Source organism: Saimiri boliviensis, chromosome 6 (genome assembly GCF_048565385.1).
Source record: "Saimiri boliviensis isolate mSaiBol1 chromosome 6, mSaiBol1.pri, whole genome shotgun sequence".
Classification (NCBI taxonomy): domain Eukaryota; kingdom Metazoa; phylum Chordata; class Mammalia; order Primates; family Cebidae; genus Saimiri; species Saimiri boliviensis.
In genome coordinates, this window is record NC_133454.1 from 82,047,465 (window position 1) to 82,071,315 (window position 23,851).

Consider the following 23,851-nt stretch of genomic DNA (forward strand, 5'->3'; position numbering starts at 1 on the left):
GTTGAAAGAGAGAGGGAGGGAGGGAGGGAGGGAGGAAGGAAGGAAGAAGGAAGGAAGGAAGGAAGGAAGGAAGGAAGGAAGGAAGGAAGGAAGGAGTGAAGGAGGGAAGGAGGGAAGGAGGGAGAGAAGAGTGAGCTTGCACATATGACCTTAGTCTTTAAAAACTCATGGAAAATTTTGGAACCAAAAGAGGTTTTGGAGCATATTTCCCACTTTTCATATGGAAAATAAACATGACTTATGATCCTTGTCAAAGTTCTAGAAACAATTATTTAAAAAATTGTATTTAGAAAGAATTTGAGATGACTAGGAACCATTAGTATTCACTGAGAAGCTGTGAAAAACAAATACCATTTCTTTTTCTGGGTAGAGTTGCAAGGTTTATAGTACCAATGAACATAACAGACGTTATGGAGCTTGATTTTAGGAAATTATTTTGACCTTGGTCATTTCTGTAACAGCCTCATCGACAAGATATAGCAAGGTGGGCTGGATGGTTCCAGTAAGAGTCGGCTTCATCCAAAGGATGAGAAAGGTCCCTAATGATGGGCCAGATGGCTTTCTTCCGTGTCCAGTTCCATCTGACACTTTGCTTTCTAATATCACATAAATGTACGGATGCTCGCTTTATCAATTCTGCAGAAATCTCAGAGTTAGGAGAAATGCATCAGCCAGATAAAATATTCAGACGATGTCCCCATAATGGGACAAAATAAATAAGGTGATATTTAACAAGATATATATAAAGTCTTGAATTGGATTATGAAAAAGATAACTTGCACAAGTAGAAGATGAAGGAATGACTTAACTACTACTACTGTGGAAAGGCCAGCGTTCATTTACTAGTAAATAAGAGGCCCAGTGAAGATGCTGCTAAAAAGACTTCTGCAGTCTCTGGTCACAGGATGAAGGTGTGAGAGGGTCTCTCCATTTTGTGTTGTTTATATATTATTTAATTCTAGAGTCTCTTTAAGATGTATCATGGAAAAGTATAGGGTAAGCAGAATGGGCATCCTTCTTTTGACAAAATGACAGATGATCTGGAGGTGCTGACTATGAAAACAGCAAACTTCAGTGAATTGTGAGATGTGTCCTCAAATATCTGAAGATCTGTCATGTAAAATATACGGTTACTGTTTTCCATTATCCTCTAGGGAGAAAAACTGGAATCAGTGGCTAGTGCTTAACCCACTGGAGGCCAATAGAAAGAATTGTTCAGGACTTAAAGTACACAGCCCTGTAGTGGGCTTCCTGCACAGCAGGGAGCCCCCTCATCCCATAGATAATTGTAGAGCAGCTACCTGTCAGGGAAGAGTGGAGGGAATGCCTGTATTGGCTAATGGCTGGACCAGATGACCTCAGATGGTTCTTCCACCTTGTATATTGCATGACTTCAGCAGTGACTGTTCCCATTTATTGAGCGTATACTATGTGCCAGGACTGAGATAAGGGCTTTGCGTGCATAACCCCACTGCAGCTGTACAGCAGATAAAGAGACTGAGACTTAGGAAGTCTCCGATAATAGCTCAAGCCCATACAATGGGAAGTAGAGGAGTGGCATTTTGATCCAAAGTCTGAGTTTAAAGTGTACATTCTTAAGTTCTATGTTCTATGTGATCTCTGGTGTGCATACTTCATTCTTTCATCCAATAACAAATGCCCGGGTGAATGCCTTGTTCTTCCCCTCCTCTCCCTGGCAAACTTTCTCATCCATTTAGACTGAGCACACCTGCTGTCTCCTCTCTAAGGTTTTCCCTTGCTTTCTCGGCACACAATTAATTGCCTGCCTCCTGTGTTCTCACAAGAGGCACGTTGTATTCTATTTGGCTATATTGGTTTTCCCCAATGGACCATGAGCTCCCAGTTACCTAAAGAGCTGGAACCAGTGTTAACTCACTCCTGTCTGGCACCACAAACAATGCTTAGAAGATGTTGGCCTGCAATGTTTATAAGTTTGGTTGCTCAAACATTCATTCACTCAGGACACCTAAGAAAGAATAACACCTTATTTCCCCCCCTCCTCCTCCTCTCGATTTAGTCCTTCATACAGGACACTTCACACATCATTCTTGTACTCCACCTCCTTTAATGTCCCTTTGTGTTCTACAGCATGAAGTGCAAATGCCTCAGCACTACTCTCTCTGATGAGACCATCATAAAATGCCAGGCCTCCCTGCTCACCCCTCCGTGCCCCTCAGCCCTTCCCAATCTCTGTCTCCACCATCTTCTTTCCCATTCCCTCGTCTTTCCTCAAGTTATTCCCTCTTCTTGAAAAACGTCCTCTTCCACCCTCATTATTTCCTCTCAAAAGTGTCATCTGTTCTTCCACCCTAGTCCCTCAGGAAGCTCAGCCTCAAGCCCGGATCAGGAAAATCCTCCCTCCCCTGTGTGCTCAAAGTGCTTTTTGTTGCTTTATTGTGACTATTTTCTAATATTCTATTTTATTCTAGCTCTTTGAGTTCCTCTGATGCAAAGAGTATCTAAGAAGATTCTTTTTGGTAGGCACAATGCCTTACTATCTGCAAATTTCTCATGCAATGTAACGTTACTTATCACTATATCTCCAGTACCTAAGGCAATACCAAAACATAGGAGATGTCTGATAGATAGGTGTTATTAAGTGAATGGATAAAACAGAACCAAGCTCTGCATTCTAGCACCAGTTTGCCCATAAACTAAATAACTTGGGATGTTGCATACACAGTCCACCCTTCTGCATCTGCAAATTGAAAATATTTAGAGAAAAAATTAAATAATACAATAAAAAAATACAAATGGAAAAACCAATACAATATACTAAATATTCAGTATTATAAATAATCTAGAGATTATATAAAGTTTACAAGAGGATGTGTATAGGATATATGCAAATACAGTCACCCCTCAGCATCTGTCGGGAACTGGTTCCAGAACTCCTATGTGGATACCAAAATGTATGGATGAGCAAGACCCTGATATGAAATGACATAGTAGGCTGAGCATGGCAGCTCACACCTGTAATCTCAGCACTTTGGGAGGACAACGTAGGCAAATCGCCTGAGGCCAGCCTGGCTAACATGGACAAACCCCATCTCTAGTGAAAATACAAAACTTAGCTGGACATGGTGGTGCACGCCTGTAGTCCCAGCTGCTCAGGAGGCTGAGGCAGGAGAATCACTGGAAGCTGGGAGGTGGAAGTTGCAGTGAGCCACGATTGTCCACTGTACTCCAGACTGGGCAACGAAGCAAGACTCTGCCTCAAAAAAAAAAAAAAAAAAAAGGCATAGAATTTGCATATAACCTATACACATCTTCCCATATTTTAAAATCATCTCATCATCTCTGGATTACTCAATACCAAACGCAGTTCCTACAAATCACTTCGTTTGAATGGATTCAACATAGTTCTTGAAGTGCAGCAAATTTAAGTTTTGTTTTTTGGAACTTTGTGCAATATTTTTTTCTGAATATTTTTGATCCACAGCTGGTTGAATCCACAGATGAGGAACCCACAGAGTTGAAGGGCCGAACATACTATGTCATTATATGTAAGGGACTTGAGCACCCATGGATTTTGGTATCCAAGAGGGGGTCCTAGAACTAGTTCTTCATAAATACTGAGAGATGACTATGAATCTTTCTGGCTCCAATTTCCTTATCAATAAAAAGATGGTCCAGGTGACAGGGAGAAAAGGGAACTAATTTCTATGAATTTCTTGCTATGTGCAAGGCAATGAACTAGGTATGTTATTTACCTTAAAAGACTACTTTAGCAGGAGGGAGGGAGAAACACGCATAGCAGGGAAGATCGTGGGCTTGTGATCAGACACAGTTAAGTTCAGGCTGTAGCTTTGCTGCTTACTGTGAACTTGGGCAAGTTTAATCTTTTAAACCTCTATTTCTTCAGCTACCAAGTGGTGATGATAAATGTATGTACAGGTGAGTAGGTTATGAGGATTAAATTAGATGCTACATATAAGGTACATAGCCCATCAACTGGCATGTCATCACTACAAAATAAACAGCAGCTCATTATTATTATATTGCCTGTGTGTCTTATTATTACAATTTAACCAATGAGGAAGCAGAGGCTCCAAGAAGTTAAGCAACTTGCACAAGGTCACACAAATCTTCTGTCTGCCTTGTTTTCCCCTCTGCGTATGGGACCCTCCAGTATAAATCCTTCTAGGATGGCCATGAGCTTTGCCATACAGCTTGTGTTCTTCTTTCAGGGTGAAATATTAGAAAGCCACCTTTTAACGTGTTAGTACCTAAATATTTAGTATTTAACATTAAATATCTAAGAAGCAGCACCAGTTTTCTCTTGATTCTTCTTCTGGTTAAGAAAGGTCATAATCTAAGTAGTAAGAATATATGGATATAACTTTATCCCCCTGAGTAAGAATATATGGATATAACTTTATCCCCATGAGGCAAAAGCTAATAACTTTTTTTTTTAATTCTTTGACTTTTCTTTGTTCAAAAAAATCAAAATGCCAGTCAGCACTCCTCTGTGACCGAATGTGGTGTGAGCTTCCCTGCTCCGTGGAGGGAGCCACATGCCACCTGGGCACTCAGTAGCCATTTGATCTGGGGAAGAAAAAGAAGGAAATGATGGCCAGCAGCTAGGGTTATCCTTGGTGAAGGATGTAATGCATACACATATATAAGCTTTACAAAGAGCATACGAGTAGGCAGGGAGAGGGTCGTTTGCAGTGGGATGTCGTCGTGGTTATATGACCATTGGAACTGGTAGTCATGCCCTAAGTGTCCGAGAAGACCCCCGACACACATACCCAGAGCATGCACAGGTGGGTTTTATTTGTCATGCCCATAACTTGGAGGCATCTACAGGGTGTGGGGGGTGCAGCCTGCAGAGCTCTTCTCATTACAGACATAACCTGCTAAAGTGGCTCAAAGCAGTTTGATCATGGGGAGAGAAACACCAATCTAACCCATTTGCTGTTGATTTCTTAAGCAGATTCAGGCACACAGGATGAAGCACAGCTTTTGCAGGAATGGTTTAAGCTGGTTTTGGAGAAGAATAAATTAATGCGATATGAGTCGGAGCTCCTAATCATGTAAGTAAGGCAACACAGATACCGGTGAGTCCTAAAAGCAAATGGGGAAAGGAGGGTGGTTTACCCTCCAAGGCTGAAGTCTCGGGACTTTTTCTCCTTGTGCATACAGAGTAGTGATTGAGGCAAATTGACATGTTATGTCTTGCATATCATGCTGGCATTAGTGCAAAGCATCTTTAGCTATCTGTTCTCTCTGTGGAGTCCTATGGCTAAAATAGATTTCGGGTAATGTGTCTGGAGCTGAAGGTCATTTGGATAAGGCAGTTTGAATCCATCCCTGTTCCCTGAGCCCGTCTTAAAGGAGGGATCACACACTGCAATGGGAAGGCTGTGTCTGGCCTCTGAGTGTGAATTTGGGGAAGGACTCAGTGACATATGCCTGACCACTTCTGTGGCTTTAAGAGAATGAAGGACTGAGATCCATCTGGCTGTCCTCTCTGAATGAGCAGTTGCAGCCTGGTTGGGAGATCAAACAGTGGAGATAGATCTCATCACACTCTGAAAAAGCTGAAGGTCACTATGCCTGTCATTATTCTAGAGGGAAAAAGTAACAGTATATATTTAAGTGCCACAAGTCATGCTGGGTGCTTCTATTTATGCTGTCTCATTTCATTTTTGCCCCAATCCCAGCAGGTAATTTTAAGGGCTTTTGAAGGGGTATAATAAATATCACTCTTCCTTCCTGGGTTCTGAGCCAGGTGAGAAAGAAGACAACCAAGTCAATAGATGGAACATCAAAGTGTTATCTTTATTACCAATAATGGCTTCTATGGTAATGGCTGGTACGTGGCTTACTATGACAGCCCAGATGTGCTTGCTAGTTGTATTAATTTCCTAGGCTGCAATAACAAATTACCACAGACTGGATGACTTACAACAGAAATTTATTCTCTCACCGTCTGGAAGCCAGAAGTTCAAAATCAAGGTGTTGGGAGAGCCGTTCTTGCCCTCGCCACTTTTCCTGGCTCTGAGCTTTCCTGAGTTGGTGGCAGCATCACTCCAGTGTCTGCTTCTGTCTTCACACAGCCTTCTCTGTGTGTCTGTGTCGTCTCCTCTTTTGCTCTTATAACGACACTCATTGGGTTTAGGACCCACTGAGATAATCCAGAATGTTCTCATCTCAAGGTCCTTAACTTAATTGCATCTGCAAATACCTTTTACAGATAAGGTCACATTCAGTTTCCATGGGTTAGGATGTAGACATATCTTGTAGGGGGTCACCATTCAACCCACTACACTAATCAACTCCAGAAGTAGACATATACCTATCCAATTACAAAAGGTAGTGGACTTACCTGCTCCTTAGGGGCAAGGCTGTTATCCCTAGACCACTGGGGTTCAGCCAGGGGCAGTAACCTCAGAGGATATTTGGCAATCGCTGAAGGCATTGTGGTCACATCTGGGTGCAGGGTTGCTATTGATATCCAGTGAGTAGAGGCCAAGGATGCTACTAAACATTCTACAAAGTCCAGAACAGTCCTTTCCTACCACCAAAAAAGAATTATTTGGCCTAAAATGTCAAAAGTGTCAAGGTTGAAAAACCTTGCCCTAGAACTATGGCAAGGCTTATTGAGAACACATGTTTGCTGAAGACTGGCTGAGCCTGGAAGAGAAAGAGAGGAGTGAGTTGGGCTCACGTAGTCTATTTTTCCCAAGTTTACCTCCCCTGGGGTGAGAGTGAGGATGGGTAGGGTTGGGAAAGGCAGACCAGAGTTACATTCATTGAGTTCCATTGACATGGAAGGTAATGCCAGGAATGGGGAAGAAGGGGGGTCATCTCTAATGATGATTTGTTTCGTTACAACTTTTTGTTTGTTTATTTGTTTGAGACAGAGTCTTGCTCTGTTGCCCTGGCTGGAGTGCAGTGGCATGATGTTAGCTTACTGCAGCCTCTGCCTCCTATATTTAAGTGATTCTCCTGCCTCAGCCTCCCAAGTAGCTGGGGCTACAGGTGCATAACACACCCAGCTAATGATTGTATTTTTAGTAGAGACAGGGTTTTACCATGTTGACCAGGCTGGTCTCGAACTCCTGACCTCAAGTGATCCGCCCACCTTGGCCTACCAAAGTACTGGGATTACACACGTGAGTCACCCTGCCCAGCCTTATTACAACTTTTTAAGTTGATGCATATACTGAGACTCAGGGAAACTAAGTTGTCCACTCTACCTGACTACAAAACCCTTTTTATATAGCTACAGTGTCTGCATTGAGGCCAGGTATGAATGATAAATTATAAAAATGTAAAAATTATTTAAAAATTGTCAGAAATTTATCAAGCACGTTCCATGCATCAGGAACTCTGCTGGGTTCTGTGGAAATAAAGGTGAATAAGGTCTTAGACTCCATCTTCTAGGGGCTTGTTGTTTTGAGGGAGGCAGATGTGCACATGCATAGCACAGTAGTAATAAGAAAACCCAGAAGAGCTCCATGGTGATAGAAAAGTCTGCCTGACAGTCAGGGAGGCACAGGTGCTGCTTGCGTCCCATAACTGCAGCTTCCCTACACTGTTGGAAGGACTTTCCTCTCAAAGGAAAGTGAATCGGAAAACTTGGGCATGTGAACTAGACAAAGGCCTGTAGGAGCTCTGCTAAAGGATGGGTTTTAGTTTGGAGAAAGCCCTGAATGAGCATGGTATGTTGAATCTTATTGGTATGTTGAATCAAGGCCTTTGGGAACCAGATATCAAGACACTTGGAATAACAAGTGGTCTACTGGGAGAAATGTCTGTGAAGGGAGAGGGAGCAGGAGGAAATGAGAAGTCTCCAGACTCCACTGCAGTTCTGATGCCTGTAAAAGGAGCATAGGGAGGGAGAAGAATTGGGCAAGAGGAGCCCCACATTCAGCACAGCTCTGAGAAAGCATTGGCTAAACAATGGGAACATCAGTGCAAAGACCGCCCATCCAGGAGCTCCATGCAGGGCAGGAACAGGGCAGCTGCAGCACCTCTGTGCCCAGTCTGCATGACGTGGAAGTGGATTTTGCAGCAGCTGCAGTGAGCTCACTACGCTTCTCCCAGAAAGTTCTCTTAAAGGAAGATCTGACCGAACCATATCCATTGGCTACCACAGTGCGCCACAAGAAGTTTAGGGTTGATAACAAGAGGCAGGGACCTTGGCCCCTGTAGTAGCAGAAGTAGTAAAAATAACACCAGTAACAGGGTATAACAAAGTGACCCCAGCACTCATAGGGGCGATGCATGATACACATGCAGACGGCAGGTGGAGGCTGGAAGAGGATGCCCCACCAGGTCAAACCCAGGGACCTAGTCTCAGCCCTCACCCTCTTCAAGTCTCTGCTGCAGTGAACACCCTTGATCTTTCTCTTTTCTCTCAAAACATCCCTTGCTTGTCTCTGTGATGGTGCATTTCCTGTTTTGTCCTTCCAAACTTTGGATGGGTTCTTCCTGGTCTACCTTTTTCATTTGGCTTCTAAGCGTAGGTATTTTCAGGCTTCTGTTTTCAAACTCTTTCTTTCTCTATAGCCTTCCTTTTACGGATCACACAACTTTAGCTCTCACTGCCACATCTGTGTGTGGTCCTCATTTCTCCTGAGAACTTCAGAGTGGCTTTTGGGAGCCTTCACGTTACACATGGGCTCGCCTGTGGGAAGCTCACACACCCACTTCTCCCAGCATGGAAGACTTAAGCTCCATCTGACCTTCACTGAGGACTCACTCATTTCTTGACTTTGCTGTTCCTCTCGGTGGAAATGCTGAGTCCCCAGCAATCAAGCTTGACTACCCTAAAGCCTCACTGACTCTTTCCACCTTTCCTACAGCCAGCTGGAGAGTTGCCTGAGTTTTAAGTCCCCGACCCACACAAAAATGTCTCCCTTTAGTTTCCTCCATTTTGTTTTCTCATTTACCACGGTCAGAGACTTGAGAGTCATTGGAGATAATGCTCTAAGTCAAGTTTCTCCTAAAAGAGACAAAATTATTTGATTGTCATCTCTTCTCCCGGGGCCTATGCTAGTCATTTCTTCACTGTTCTCCTCACACCCTGCCCCATCCCTAAAGGGTGGTCTGGGTGGCCTTCCAAAGCTACTGAGAGCACATTGCAGCCTTCAGTGGCTCCCCGCTGGTCTCGTCAGTTCAGTGCACCTCAGCAATCTTTTCAGGCACCTTCAGAGATCCCAGCAGCAGCAGAACATTCAGTTTAAAGACAGGCTAAGGCCAGGCGTGGTGGCATGCCTGTAATTCCAGCACCTTGGGAGGCCAAGGAGGGTGGATCACCTGAGGTCAGGAGAACAGCCTGGCCAACATGGTGAAACCCTGTCTCTACTAAAAACACAAAAATTAGCTGGGCATGTGGCAGGTGCCTGTATTCCCAGCTACTCAGAAGGCTGAGGCAGAAGAATCACTGGAACAAAGGAGGCAGAGGTTGCAGTGAGCCAAGACTGTGCCATTGCACTCTAGCCTGGGCAACAAGAGTGAAACTCTGTATCTCAAAAAAAAAAAAAAATTATCTGGGCATGGTGGTGCACACCTGTATTCCCAGCTACTCAGGAGGCTGAGGCAGAAGAATCACTGGAACAAAGGAGGCAGAGGTTGCCGTGAGCCAAGACTGTGCCATTGCACTCTAGCCTGGGCAACAAGAAAGAAACTCTATCTCAAAAAAAAAAAAAAAAAAAATTAGCTGGGCATGGTGATGCATGCCTGTAATCCCAGCTACCCGGGAGGCTGAAGCAAGAGAATCACTTGAACCATGGAGGCAAAAGTTGCAGTTAGCTGAGATGGCACCACTCCACTCCAGTCTGGACAACAGAATAAGACTTGGTCTCAAAAATAATAATAATTATAATAAAAAACAAAGATAGGCTAAGACTCCAATTTTAATAAGGAAAAAAGAAAGCTATAGCTACTCTCAATGGGCTTATTCATCAATGTTTCCTCACAAATCTCTAGTATTTATAAAGTTTGAACATTTTCTCATACCCAGGGCCCAGGAACTAGAATTAGAAGACCATCAAAGCAGACTGGAGCAGAAACTGAGAGAGAAAATGCTCAAGGAGGGTGAGTATGCTGATGTCTTCGGCCCTCGTTCGGAAAGCTTTCCCCCAGAAAGGTTCTTGAGCAGAGCGTGCTGCAAATCCCAGAGTGGGGCGCTCTTCCTGCCAGCCTGTGAGTCAGAGGAAAGTCAAAAGCCAGCCTGCCTTCTGCCCCCACCAGCACCACAAGCCCCATTTAGCCTCATTCACTTGGGCTGTGAGGGCAGTGTTTTCCCCATCCCATGTGGCAGTAGGAACACAGTCCTATGTTCACTTATTCATTCACGGATCCACCCATTCATTTAACACACATTTACTGGGAACTATGGGTCTGGTTGTGGTAAAGAGCAACCCCTGCCCTGTAGGACTTTGTGGTCTCACTGGGAAGACTAACGCCCCCAGAGCAGTAATGCTAGTTCAGTGAGCTGAAGGCCACAACAGAAGGGCTTTGGGATCACAGGGAAAGGTGGGCCTAGTGCTGCCAGACACTAGAGCTGGTAGAGGAAATATTCCCTCCCAGCATAGGGCAAGGCCAGGGCATCACACATGAGAAAACGATTCCCACAGGAAGGAGGAGGGTGGAGATATCTGGCTGTTACTGCTGTATGCATTTATTAGTTCCCGCCAGAAAGGCATGTTCACTCTGTTTTGTGCCTGTGTGTTTGTGGTGGCAGATCCATGCATGACCTTCCTATATTCAGTCCTAGATCTAAAAGAACAACTTAAAGAATGCCTATACCTCATGGAACTAACACGGCGCCCACCTTATGAGGTTGTCCAGTAGAGAGCAAGTACTTAGCAAATACTAGGCATCATTATCACTGATTTTTATTAAGATATTTTTAACTCAATTTACAAATTAGAAAACTGAATCTCAGAGAACTTAAATAACGTGCTCAAGGTAAATGGTAGGGCTAAGATTTAGGAATAGATCACAGATCAGGGTCTCCTGTCCTTTCCCATATGGCATTGATTTGCAGACTGTTTCTTTATAGCAACAGAATTCTAACAAAATCCTTACGCAGCAGCACTGTACAGAGTAAAGTGGTATAAATCATCTTTTATATGTCAGAAGAGGCTCAGATGGGTCCATCCGCAAAAAGCCTAAACAGAGAGAGGATTTTTTTTTCTGTTATATCTAATTTAATAAACCTAGGGCCTAACTAATATCAGATATATATACCTGAAGAGTTTAATTTGTTCTGTTTAAGGATAGTAAATAAATACCACCAAAGACTATATGCCACCTTTGATTCTTTTTAAAAAAATTTTTACTAAGGAGTAAAGGTCATACTTTTTTTCACTCCTCTCAGATGTATCCAAAAAATGTAATTTCTTTCTTTTGTCTGTACCTGAGCTCATCTTCTGTATATGCTTCCTCCCACTAATTAGCAAGGAAAAAAATAGGAACTCTTTATCCCTCTATGGGTAAACTTAATCTGATGCAATAATTTAAGCAGTCCTTGCAGGAGATCCTCAGTCTCTTTGGGATGAAAATGTGCAATCTTGAAGATGCCACCCCCGCTTTCTGCATCTCTCCCCAGGGTGAATGGCAGGTAATGGGAAGAGGCAGGTCTGTATAACCTTGTAACGTTAGGAATCCGTGTGGGGTGCTCTGCTCATTGAGTCCCCACACAGCATCCCCCATCATTGGGCTGCAACTCTCTCTGCTGGCATCCACAGCTGAGGTGTGTGCTGGTGTCATCTGTAGTCTGGCCACGCTCTCAGCATGCCTGGGAGCCTGTGGGCATTCCTGGCTCACCCAGCCTCACCTCAGCACATCCTCCATTCAGCACAGCCAGACAGTGTCTCCTGTGGGGTCACTTTGCTCCATGGGGGAGCCCTGTGGCAGGTCCACCAGCCAGCTATCTTTGGCAACAATGGGGCAAGTGGACACTTCTAGGCTCCACCCATGCCACATACAGCACACTGAGATCTGGGGGGCCACACTAAGACCCTTCTTCTCTGCCCAATCATGAAGTACTGTCCTATGTTTATACATAAGCATGCCCTTTAAGCTGGCTTCTTTCCAGAATTCCGAACAAGGGCAGGGCAAGAGTCCTTTGCCCATCCACCTCCCTCCCCCATCCACCTCCCTCCCCCACTGTTCCCATCAAATGAGATATGACATTTCCTGCCCCCTTTGGGGCTTCCAAGGCCCAGATGGAGGGATCAAACATGGGGCTCTAACCCTCTGCCCCTCCTGCCTCTCTCTTCTCTGCTTAAATCTTGAGGTACAAGGGGTAGTGCTTCTTTGTGTCCCTTTCATCAGATCTACCTGCTTCCTGGCCCAGATCTCAGAGCTAAGCCTGACGAGGGATAGTGGCACCCTCTGTACTCTGGGATGGGGCTTCCCACCTAGTCCTCCATGTGTTAGAGAGGTTCTAGGAATTTAGAAAGGTCTCTCTTAAGGCAATCATCTGCTTGACAAGACTTAAATCTAGCTTCAAATTCCTATTTTCTTTGTCCAAAGCTCATTACTACTTGTTTTCTACTCTCCTTTTATCTTCTAACAATCCTGTCTCCCCCAGGCAACTGAATGCCTCAGGCCAATTATCAACGTCAGGTACTAGCGAAGACAAAGGGAAAAGCAGAGTCAGTGTGGAAACACCTTCCTGTCTGTAGCCTCACTTTGCTTCCCTGTGGTCCCTACACAAAAGGCTACAGTTTGTCATTAACTACAGGTAAAAGAGATTCTGGCTGGGCACAGTGGCTCATACCTATAATTCTAGCACTTTGGGAAACCAAGGTGGGCAGATCATTTGGTCAGGGGTTCGAGACCAGCCTGGCCAACATGGTGAAACCTCATCTCTACTAAAAATACAAAAAAATTAGGCAGGCGTGGTGGCAGGCGCCTATAATCCCCGCTACTCGGGAGGCTGAGGCAGGAGAATCACTTGAATCCAGGAGGCGGAGGTTTCAGTGAGCCGAGGCCACGCCACTGCACTACAGCCTGGGCAACGGAGCAAGACTCTGTCTCAAAAAAATAAAAAAGATTCTGTTCATTGAAACAGTAGCCCCTGGTGCAGATAGATGGTCTATTAGAAACTTCTCACAGATTTCTTTGCTGTAGCTCAGACATGTTTATGGAAACCACCTCTTTGTTGTTTTGTTAGTTTCTCTTCTGGGTAGAGAGAAGGTTGGGGGACCTGATAGGGCTTAGCTGGTATTAAGTTCTTTTTCTTACAAAGGGATTTTCACTGTCGCTTTGTACATATCTTCAAGATGAAAACTGAGTGAACTAGTTCACTGCACCCACCTTTCTCCTCTCTGGCTTTCAGGGCGGTTCCTTGGTGTTAAATTCATTTCCTTGTTTTCTCCATTAAAATTAAAAGGCAGAACAAGTCCACAACAATCGAGAATGTCCATGCCAAGAACTCTCCCGGGGCCCAATCTTCTCTGAGCCCAGTGTTTTTCTTTTTTTTTCTTTAGAGAGCCAGAAAGATGAGAAGGATCTAAATGAAGAGCAAGAAATATTCACTGAGCTGATGCAAGTGATTACGCAAAGGGACAAACTTGTCAATTCCTTAGAGGAACAACGTGTCAGAGAAAAAGCGGAGGACCAGCACTTTGAAAGCTTCATATTCTCCAGCGGCTGTCAGCTGAGCAGGACTTGAGGAGGCTCATGGTCCCTCTCCCTGGCTGCAAGCTGGGACCAGATCAGGCCAAGTGCACCGCATACCCTCACGGGTCCTTCTGCAGGATTAATCATCCCTGGAACTTAAGTTACACCTTAGTGCATTTGTTAAAATTAAAATTCTCTTGCACGCACGGCAGCTTCCCATGGTCCTTCCAGAGATTATAATGAAGAAAACCCAAAGACTCCTTGGAAATTGGCAGTCAGCTTCAGCCAGGCTCTCAGACTGGAGGTGGTGTTGGCAAATGACCAGCATTGTTTTCCCTAGAAAGTGACACAAAGACTTGACTTTCCTGCTGCTTTTATCATTTTTCTTCCCAATTCATTGAGTTACATACTTTAAGATTTTTGAGAAGCTGCCTTTCCACTAATATATCCATATTTGCCTTTTTTATATGGATGACTGGTTTCCAAATGTCAGAAAGAAGCAGCCACAGTTTAAAGATTAGGTTAATATTTAAATTGTGTTTCCAGAGAAAGAGGCGAAACCTTGAGATTACTGATTACATAAAACAAATAACTCATATAGCAGGTGTTAATTCAATCCAGGGTGAATTTAATTTACCAGGTGCATTTGTAAGCCTTAATATAATATACATAAGCAATGAGAGCTTAATAGAACATTTGAGCCTTTATTTTAAGAGGAAAGGAAATAAAACTTTAACTTTATGCCAGTGGGATTGTTAGTGTTCACCAAACACTGCTGGCTTGGAAAAGCTTTTTGTCCCCATGCTACTCTTTTTATGCCCCCCTGGAAAATAACAAAAAGCATTTTCAGAAAAGGAGTAATTTTAAAGTACTTTAAAATAAGTGTTGATGGTGGCAAAAAAAAAAAAAAAAGGAGGGGGAACTTATTTTATTTGTTGATAAAATATTTGTGAGGTTGGTGCTGCTACTGAAACCGAACATGTTAGGTTACAAGAGAAGGAACGCTTCTTGCTGGTGGTCTTCTTAGCCTCAGAGAGGGAAGTATCTCTCCCTCTCCCCAGGAACTCTGCAGAGCAAGGGCAAAATCACTTCTGACTTAGAGGGTGAGCTGAATGCAGTGACCCTATTTACCACATCCCAAACTGGGTCATGGATTTTTTTTTAATGACATTTCAGTTTGAAAAGAAAACTGGAAGATGGAGTTTCTGTCCTGACTTGTTAGAATTCTTGGGGCATTTTGACGGTTCCCATGGGGGCCAAAGAAGAGAAGATTTAATATGGTGATGTGTTGTCATAAAACATTTGATTGTTTTTGCTCACTGGGATTCTTTGAAGATTTAGTCTGTTATTGATAAGAGAAACACTGAAGAACTCTTGGTTGTATATCTGGCTGCTCTCATTTCGGCGAGTGTTTAAATGTGTCATTAGACAAAAGGTGCTCTACAACAGTTGGCTCTGACTGGAGACCAAATTTCTCTCAAGTTGATCTGTGAACTGCTTCTGTCAGAGATGTTCTCTGCGCACACCAATCTGGCCAGGTGACAAGCCCAAAATTAGATGTATAACTGGATTTCCTCTGAGTCAGCCAATGCTTTGGGTTATATTTAAGCACAATCTTTCTATGTTATACCAAGTTCCAAAGGTTATAGTTCTTTTTTCTTTTCCTTCCTTCCTTCCTTTTTTTTTTTTTTTTTTTAAATAAGAATCAGTTCTTCCAGTGCCTTAATTCTATTATTAGGCAATATGAGGAGGCATCTACCCTTCCTACTCACCTATGAAAACTGTACCATTTCTAGATATTTATCTATTTTTATTTATTTGTTTATTGGTGAGAATAATATGATTTCCTCATAATTCAGGTTTTCAGGTGTTATAATTTGGAGGAGACCTATTAGCACTAAGAAATTGGTACATAAGCTATTTAATATGCAAATAACCCAGATGTTTGGGGCAGTGAGTTGTATAGTATTAAAGATTTCAGCTATCAGGCATTTAGAGGTAAGATTATGGATGCACAGGAATATCAACTCATTAGAAGAAAAAGATTTATAACTTCAGTTTTCATTCTAGAATATGCAGTAATATTCAGGCCCCAGACTTTTCTGTCAATTGCATAAAAGTACATCCTTTGATGCTTGCATACATTTAATAGATCATGCTCAAGTATGTCATGTTTGAGTTGTTATTGTGCAAAAGAATTAATGGCCACTTATTTTAATTTCCTTTATTTCCATCCCAAAGAATGAGTCTCCCAAGAGGGCTGAGAGAGAAGGTGGTTCTTGGTCCCTAGTATTCTGTTAATAGATGAGAGAAGCAATTTGTTCACTTTATTCCACAGACTGTGCTCTGTGGTTTACGGCTCAGTTTTATCTGGCCAACTTAAAACATAAACCTCATCCTTAACAGTTTTCTACATACACTGGCTTTCTGTTTTACTAGTACATAAAACCATTTCAGCATATCCAGTGGACACAAATATTGTGTCTGTTGAAATCTGAAATGATTCCATTCCTTATTTACAAGAGTGTTCTAAGACTCTCAGAATGTAAAATATTGTACATTTTGAAGAGTTTCTTTGTATACAATATGAGTAGGATTATGATGAACGCAGAGTCTGCACTGCCCCATAACAGGGCACTAGTGAATGTGATCAAGGCCCAACTATTTAGGACTTTGAATGGGACAGAAAGCCCAGCCTCAGGTCATATTTCACAGTCAGTCTCGTACACTTCTAAGTTAAATCAAAGTGTTTATGATAGTTGTAAGGTCAGAATTTTACCTAAGTTGGGCCAAAAGGACATTTCTTTAGCTTGCTGTCCCAAACCATTTATGTGTCTATTTATTTAACATCCTCTGAATGCCCATGGGGTTCTGCAGCCCTGTACCAGATGCTGAGATACAGAAAGAATATTAGTCCTTAATTAATAAAGACTTGATCTTTGTATTTATTTGGGGTCCACCCCCAAATAAATACAAAGATCAAGAAATAAGTACCATCCCCAAATACAAAGATGAAAGCTATTTTTATTATAAGCATCACCTATTCTGCTCATGTTTATCTCAAGCATAAAGGCATATTCCCCATGATCACAGTGCTTCTTTGGCAATAAAAATAAGTTTGTGTTTTTGAAACTGTGAAAAATAATATCAGGTTGTACTGTTTCATTTAAACCTAGACTTTGGCAGTGTCAGGCTGCTTGGATTCAATCAATGCCAAGATGCAGCATGTTAATTGCAACTGAGAAAGGAAGTGGCAGGTGTTTCCAACCCTGATGAGCTGCAATGAAATTGATGTTTTCTGCATTCTGGAGGCAAATGACAATTCAGCAGTGTCTCTCTTCCCAGGAAGCAGATTTACAGGCTTTTCCTTCCAAACTGAAAATGGCAGCATGCCCCACCCAGGTGGTTGATCAGAGAACTACCTCAGCAGGGCAGAGGTGGCAGGGGGCAGCCGGGGCCGCCACATGAACAGAGAGCAGCAGTCATTGGATGTGGTGAGCTCAAATGTGGGAGTTTATTGTAATAAGAAAGTTCACATACAGGGGAAAGTGTACGATTTCATCTGCTGTTTATCTTTTAACCTCACTGCTGAGTAGCTGGTAAAAGATTAATTTGCTCCAACAATTGGAAACTATTCATGTGGATGGAAATGTGTTATTTGTGCACTGCTATAGATACTGAAATGAACCAAAAATAAATGGTTTTGTGTCTCAGGAATCAAAACATTTTCATGTGGGCTTAGTCTGGCACCTCTGAGGGCAGCATCCATTTCATTTCTTTCTTCTCAGTGAAAGAGACTGGGCAGAGCTTTGATTTTCTGTGGGAGTCTGTGAATTAACTCGGGAGGTTTTATTACCACGAGGCACCTGGAAGGACTTACCTGAGAAGCAAATTGGGTTTGAATGGGAGGATGAGTGAAGAAGGCTCACCTCAGGTGTATTCTTCAAAAAAGAAAGCTATTTTCAGGGCTGGGAAAGGGGAGGGATGAGGCTTATGGTAGCCCCGGCCTCCCCCTTTCTCTCACCTTCTTACCTGGTTTTGTATTGAATTCACTCAACAGGAACATTTCCTTCTGCACAGAACTAGCCTCCTCCTTCAAGTCACACCCTTTCAGTTTGTTCGTTTTGCCCCTTTTCTTAACCCCAGCACATGCATATTCTTAAACTGTGAGTGCAGGATACACCCCACATCACATTAATCAACCCGTCAGTCCCAAGAGCTCTCATCATCCCACACGAAGGTGCCCCCTTTGTTTGAAAGCTTTTGTCAGAGGATCAAATATTTGAAATGATTTTTCCATTGAGCATCAACAACAAATATACATAACTTCAGAGGAGAGCTCCTGTTTTACCAGCACTAATGTGTGGAACAAAGAGCTCCAAGCAACAGCCACTTCTGATGGCGCTTTGCAGGTTTTCCTTGGGCACATGCTGGGGCTCAGTTCACCTTCTCAGGCTTACAGAGCTGCAGACTCTTCAGCCATTGCTGCAACTCACCATCTCTGAGCCTTCAGGGCACGCTTGGCAATTTCATGCTCACTCCCTCTGCCAGTTCACTTGGAAATAAATGAAAACAAAACCAAACATCACAGCACCCTTCCCCTAGTCCCTCTGACCCTGATAATGGTAACAACTACTGTGAACTCAGCTTTCCTCACCTGCCAGATAAACTAGGCCTGGAAACTCACCAGAGCTCTGTCACCTCTCTGCTTTTGTCTGACTCACCAGAGTGCTTGTGGAATCTCTTTGGGAACCATCTCTTTGAACTGTCCTCTCCTGGCCAGATGTCCAGCCCCTTGCACAGCTCTTCGGCCAATACTCCTTCGAGTATACCCATTAGTGTTTCCGGGAGATGCCATCTGGCCTTGGTGATTGGTTCCATTTTGTTGTCACAGATGATACTTCTAACCTTCCTCCCTAAAAGAAAACATCCATTGTATGAATAGCTTTAATATCTTCCCCAACAAAGATGGAAGCGGAGTCTCTCACTCCTCCAGATCACACTGACCTAGGAAAGAACTGGGGAGAGGAAAATCAAGACTTCGGGTGTAATCTCAGGGGCCTGGGACATGGACCACGCACCAATATAATCCCTGGGGCCCCGGGTATTCCCCCCTGCCTGGCTGGGTCTGCAGTTGCTCATACCTACTGCTTTTCTGTCTTTAAAAGTGTTTCTGTGCTCTTGTTCCCCTGTGTGTTCTTCATTCCTCTGTAAGATGACCCAAGAAGGAACTGCTGATTTTCAGGTATCACTTCTGCAGCTGGCCCTCAGCTGTCATGCTCAGGTGAGAAAATCTCTCCGCCACTGTCTATAGTTCATTATTACCCCTGATGGGTAGGTGAGCAGGTCATCTGTCTCAAAGAACTTTGGATACATTCCCCCATGGCTGAATCAGAGGCTGTTAGAGTGGCGTCATCCTGTGTGATCCTCAGAAACAGTCCTGCCCTCAGCCGACCATGCTACCAGCTAAGGCAGAGGTTGTCCAACTCACTCTGTCCTGTGACTTCGCTGCCCACCAAGAGAAGTCCTTTTCTCCCATTCCACCCCTGCCACCTGACAGCCTTCACCAGAAAGGTAGAACTCCTGGACGACATGCTCATAGGCAGGCTGAACTTCAAAGGCCACCGCTAATATCCCAGAGTTCCCAAGGGGGACGTGCAATGACATGCAATGAGGCTTCTCCCATAAGATCCCCACTCCACAGGCATTTCATCTCTCATGCATTCCTTTCATCCTAAAAGCACACTTTGCTTGCAGTGATCGAAGAGATTCCCAAGAAGCTCTGGCTGGCTTGTCTCTTTCCCCTCCTGCTTTGCTGTGGTCAGATAATTCTGATTATTGATTGGGATCCAGAGCTTTTGTAAAACCCTCATCTTGATCTGCAGGGGATGCCATTTTGTCCCTTTGATGGTGTGTGGTCCATGTCCCAGGCCACTGAGATTACACCCAAGGTCTTGATTTTCATCTCCCTGATCCTTTCCGAGGTCAGTGTGATCTGGAAGACTGAGAGTCTCCTAGGGCTGCTGCCACCAAGTACAGCAGGTTTAAAACAGCAGAAATGCATTACCTCCCAGTCCTAGAGGTTAGAAATTCAAAATTAAGGTGTCTGCTGAGCCAAGGTCCCTCTGAGACTCTAGGGGAGGATTCTTCCTCGCCTGCTCCAGCTTCCTCGAGGATGTCCCAGGCGTCCCTTGGCTTGTGGCTGCATCAGTCCAGTGGCCATCTTCTTCCTGTATCTTTGCATCACATTCCCTCTGTGCATGCCTGTGTCCAATTTTTCCTCTTCTCATAAAAATACCAGTCTCATTGGATTAGGTGCCCACCATATTCCAGTATGACCTAAAATACAAATTTTAGCAACTATTCCACTGGCAATGGCCCTACTTCCAAACAGGATCCCATTCTGAAGTACTGTGTCCTTTTTAGGGGACACAATTCAAACCATAACAGATGGCCTTCACATTTAGGAAGGATATCTTTTCCTAGAGAAAGCCACTTTGGGTTTGAGTTTTGCCTTAATTTGCTTTGATATGATTAGTTTACCTATATCTTGGGTTTTAAGCTATTCAATAAAAAGCAACCCAGAAAAATAAAATAGAAAACAGAATACAAAAGAAAAGCTTCCTTCTATATGACAGATATAGAATACATGTAATTTATGAACTCTGAATAAAGTATCTAGACTCCAGTTTTCTTTCTATTATCTTGGTACTTATAGTTACTCTTTTATTATCCCTTTAATTGTTACTCTAGAGATTACAACATGATCCTTGGTTTATCAGAGTCCAGTAGAAATCGCTACTATAACTTCTTCCTAGACAATGCTTGGATCTTAAAACACTTAACTCCATTTATTGACTTCCCAATTTTAATGCTTCTGCTTTTGTGTATTTTAATTTGATTTATATTTTTAAATCCTGTATTATTTCTGTTGTTCCATATAGTTAGTAGGCTTTTTGGCTTACCATATATTTACTCTTTGTCCTTTATACTTGCCTGTGTCACCAAGCTCTCACTTGAGATGATTTTCCTTCTGCCATTCACTTCAGTATTTCCTCTTGTTTGGATAAACTATTAACAATTTTTCTCAGTTGGGTTTTTTTTAACTGAAAATATTTTTATGATCTCCTTGTCTACTAAGTTAGGCTCTTCTGGGTTTGTTCATTTGCTTTTTAGAAACAGCGTCTCGCTCTGTTGCCCAGGTGCTCAGTGGCATGATCATAGCTCACTGCAGCCTCGAACTCCTGGGCTCAAGAGATCCTCCCACCTCAACCTTTGGAGTAGCTGGGACTACAGGTGTGCACCCCTACACTTGGCTAATTTTTTTTTTTTTTTTTTCTGGTAGAGAAGGTCAGGGGTGGTCTTGCTAGGTTGGCTGGCTGGTCTGGAACTCCTGGTCTCAAATGATCCTCCCACTTTGGCCTCCCAAAGTGCAGGAATTACAAGCATGAGTCATTGCACCAGCCAAGTGGACTCTTTTGGAGGGCTTGCTAGAAGTCCCCCGATTTGGGTGGTGCCTGAACTTTTTTCTACTTGTCCCTGTTAGGTTGGTACAACTTTTCTCCTTCTCTGACTGCTTCATCTAAATTAGCAGATATCCCTAAGGGAAAAGTGGGCCCAAAGTGACAGGCTCCCCTCCAGAGGCTGCAGTGAGCTGAGATCATGCCACTACACTCCAGCCTGGGTGACAAGAGTGAGACTGTCTCAAAAAATAAAAATAAATAAAAAAGTATGGATTCTATAGATATTTGGGAGAACAGATCCTAAAAGCTGAAGTATTAGTCTCTCTCTCATTATTGGCTACTTGTGATCTGTAGCCCATAATTTACATTCTGAGTTTCTAATAACTTGTCCATAAAATGGCTGTGATGATAATACCATGTATGAGTCTCAAAGGAGATACTAATAGCCAATATTTCTTGAACTCAGGTCTTATCATCTGCCAGGCATTGAGCTGAGTTGCTTATTGATTCTCATTCTCTTGGTCCTCTCAACAACCTCATGAGGAAAATACTCATTTTATGATAAAACTGAGGCAACAACAAGGTTAAACAACTTGCACAAGATTATACAGCTTTGGCTGCAGAATGGTGATTTGAACCCATATGCTTCACCACTGCCTGATCCTGCCTCATACATCACACAGCCTGACTGTTGGCATTATAGAATAAAGATGACAGGACTGGGACAGGAAAGCTGCTGGGTGGCTGACAGCAGCATGAGTTTAGCTAGAAATGTAATTGCCTAAGAAAAAGGCTGGGGACAGGACTGGCCTAGCTTTTTTTTGGAGTCAACATCCGCCTCCCGGGTTCAAGTGATTCTCATGCCTCAGCATCCTGAGTAGCGGGGATTACAGGCATGCACCACCGTGCCTGGCTAATTTTTTGTGTGTATTTTTAGTAGAGATGGGGTTTCTCCATGTTGGTCAAGCCTGTCTTGAACTCCTGAGCTCAGGTGATCGGCCCACGTCAGCCTCCCAAAGTGCTGGGATTACAGGTATGAACCACCACGCCCAGCCTGAACTATGAAGTTTTGAGTGACATGAGCCACCCAGGGATTTGGAGGAGACTAGACATAAAAGAAATCCTACACTCCCATGGCTTCATTTTGCAAAGTGAAACCTATAGTCCCATGGCTTCATTTTGAAAAATTAGGCCGGGCGCGGTGGCTCAAGCCTGTAATCCCAGCACTTTGGGAGGCCGAGGCGGGTGGATCACGAGGTCAGGAGATCGAGACCAACGTGGTCAACATGGTGAAACCCCGTCTCTACTAAAAATACAAAAAATTAGCTGGGCATGGTGGCACGTGCCTGTAATCCCAGCTACTCAGGAGGCTGAGGCAGGAGAATTGCCTGAACCCAGGAGGCAGAGGTTGCGGTGAGCCGGGATCGCGCCATTGCACTCCAGCCTGGGTAACAAGAGCGAAACTCTGTCTCAAAAAAAAAAAAAAAGAAAAAAAAAAAAAAAAAAGAAAAATTAATCATGTTTGTGATAAGTTCATAATTTTTGTTTGTTTGTTTTTGAGTCAAGGTCTGGCTCTGTTGCCCAGCCTGGAGTGCAGTGGTCCAATATCGGCTCCCTGCAGCCTTTGCCTCCTTGGCTCAAGCCATCTTTACATCTCAGCCTCCTGATTAGCTGGGACTACAGGTGCATATCAGCATACCTGGCTAATTTTTGTATTTTTTGTAGAGACAGGTTTTTGCATGTTGTCCGGGCTGGCTTTGAACGCTGAACTCAAGTGATCCACCCCCATTGGCCTCCCAAAGTGCTGGGCTTACAGGTGTGAGCTACCACGCCCAGCAGTAGATTTTTGTTGAAGTATAAAACATATACAGAGAATGCGTGCTGAAAGTACTAAGTGTATGTCCCATTGGTTTTTAAAAGTGAATATATCCATGTAACCAGTACACAGATCAGGAAACAGAACATTACCAACTCCAGTGGCCTTCCTCATGCTGCCCACCCCATTCTAGTCACTACTCCATCCAAGGCTAATCAATATCTTGACTTCTAACATTATGGAGTAGTTTTGCCTGTTTGTGAACTTTATGTAAATAGAATTATACAGTATGTGCTCTTTTGTGTCTGGTTTCTTTCGCTCAACATTATATTGTGAGATACATTCCAATTGTGCCTGTAGTTGCAAATTGTTCACTCTCATTGCTGTGCCTATCACAATTCATCAATTCAGCTGTTAACAGGCACTTGAATGGTGCTTCTGTGAACTTTCTAGAGCCTGTATCTGGGTGTAAACACATACTCATTTTTGTTGGGTATAACCTATAATTGAAATTGCTGATCATAAGGTATGTATGATGGTTGGCTTTAGTAGGTACTGCCTCGGCTTCATTTTATACATGATGGGAAAAATAAATGCAGCAAGGGAAGAGATTTATCCAAGATCACCTGGCTGCTGAGCTAAGATTGGAACCTGAGTTTATTCTCTTCCAGTGTGGTGTGTCTAGGCCCCAATTTCAAGAAGGGGCTGCCTAGAGATTCAGCAGAGTCTCACACAACACACATTTATTTGATGACCTGTCCTTATAATCTAACCCCTTGTGTAAGATGAAAACAAGGACCAAGCATGAGCAGGGCTGCTGTTCAGTGGGGACATAATTGTAAATACCAGTTAGATTGGAGGGAGCTGGTACAAGGTCTTCTCCTCATCTTATCCAAGAACAGCATGGAGCATGTCTCTGACTAAGTAAGATTTAGATTCAGTCGACTTCAGTGCCAGA

General features: G+C 43.4%; 1 protein-coding gene and 1 long non-coding RNA gene across 2 annotated transcripts in view; one reads left to right on the top strand and one right to left on the bottom strand.

The window, feature by feature from the left end:
• The window catches only part of MICAL2 (microtubule associated monooxygenase, calponin and LIM domain containing 2), a 252,739-nt gene extending 239,073 nt beyond the window's left edge, over positions 1-13,666 (top strand). The window contains exons 35-37 of the mRNA XM_074401099.1: positions 4,961-5,060; positions 10,001-10,074; positions 13,482-13,666. Of these exons, the coding sequence (XP_074257200.1) occupies positions 4,961-5,060; positions 10,001-10,074; positions 13,482-13,666 (359 nt within the window). The remainder of the gene's footprint in view (positions 1-4,960; positions 5,061-10,000; positions 10,075-13,481) is intronic.
• Positions 307-13,496, bottom strand: LOC141584860 (uncharacterized). The gene is made up of 3 exons (XR_012518097.1): positions 13,309-13,496; positions 5,957-6,663; positions 307-3,232 (listed from the first exon to the last, which is right to left on the bottom strand). It is a non-coding gene; the product is annotated as an uncharacterized LOC141584860 (long non-coding RNA).
• Positions 13,667-23,851: the final 10,185 nt, after the last annotated feature.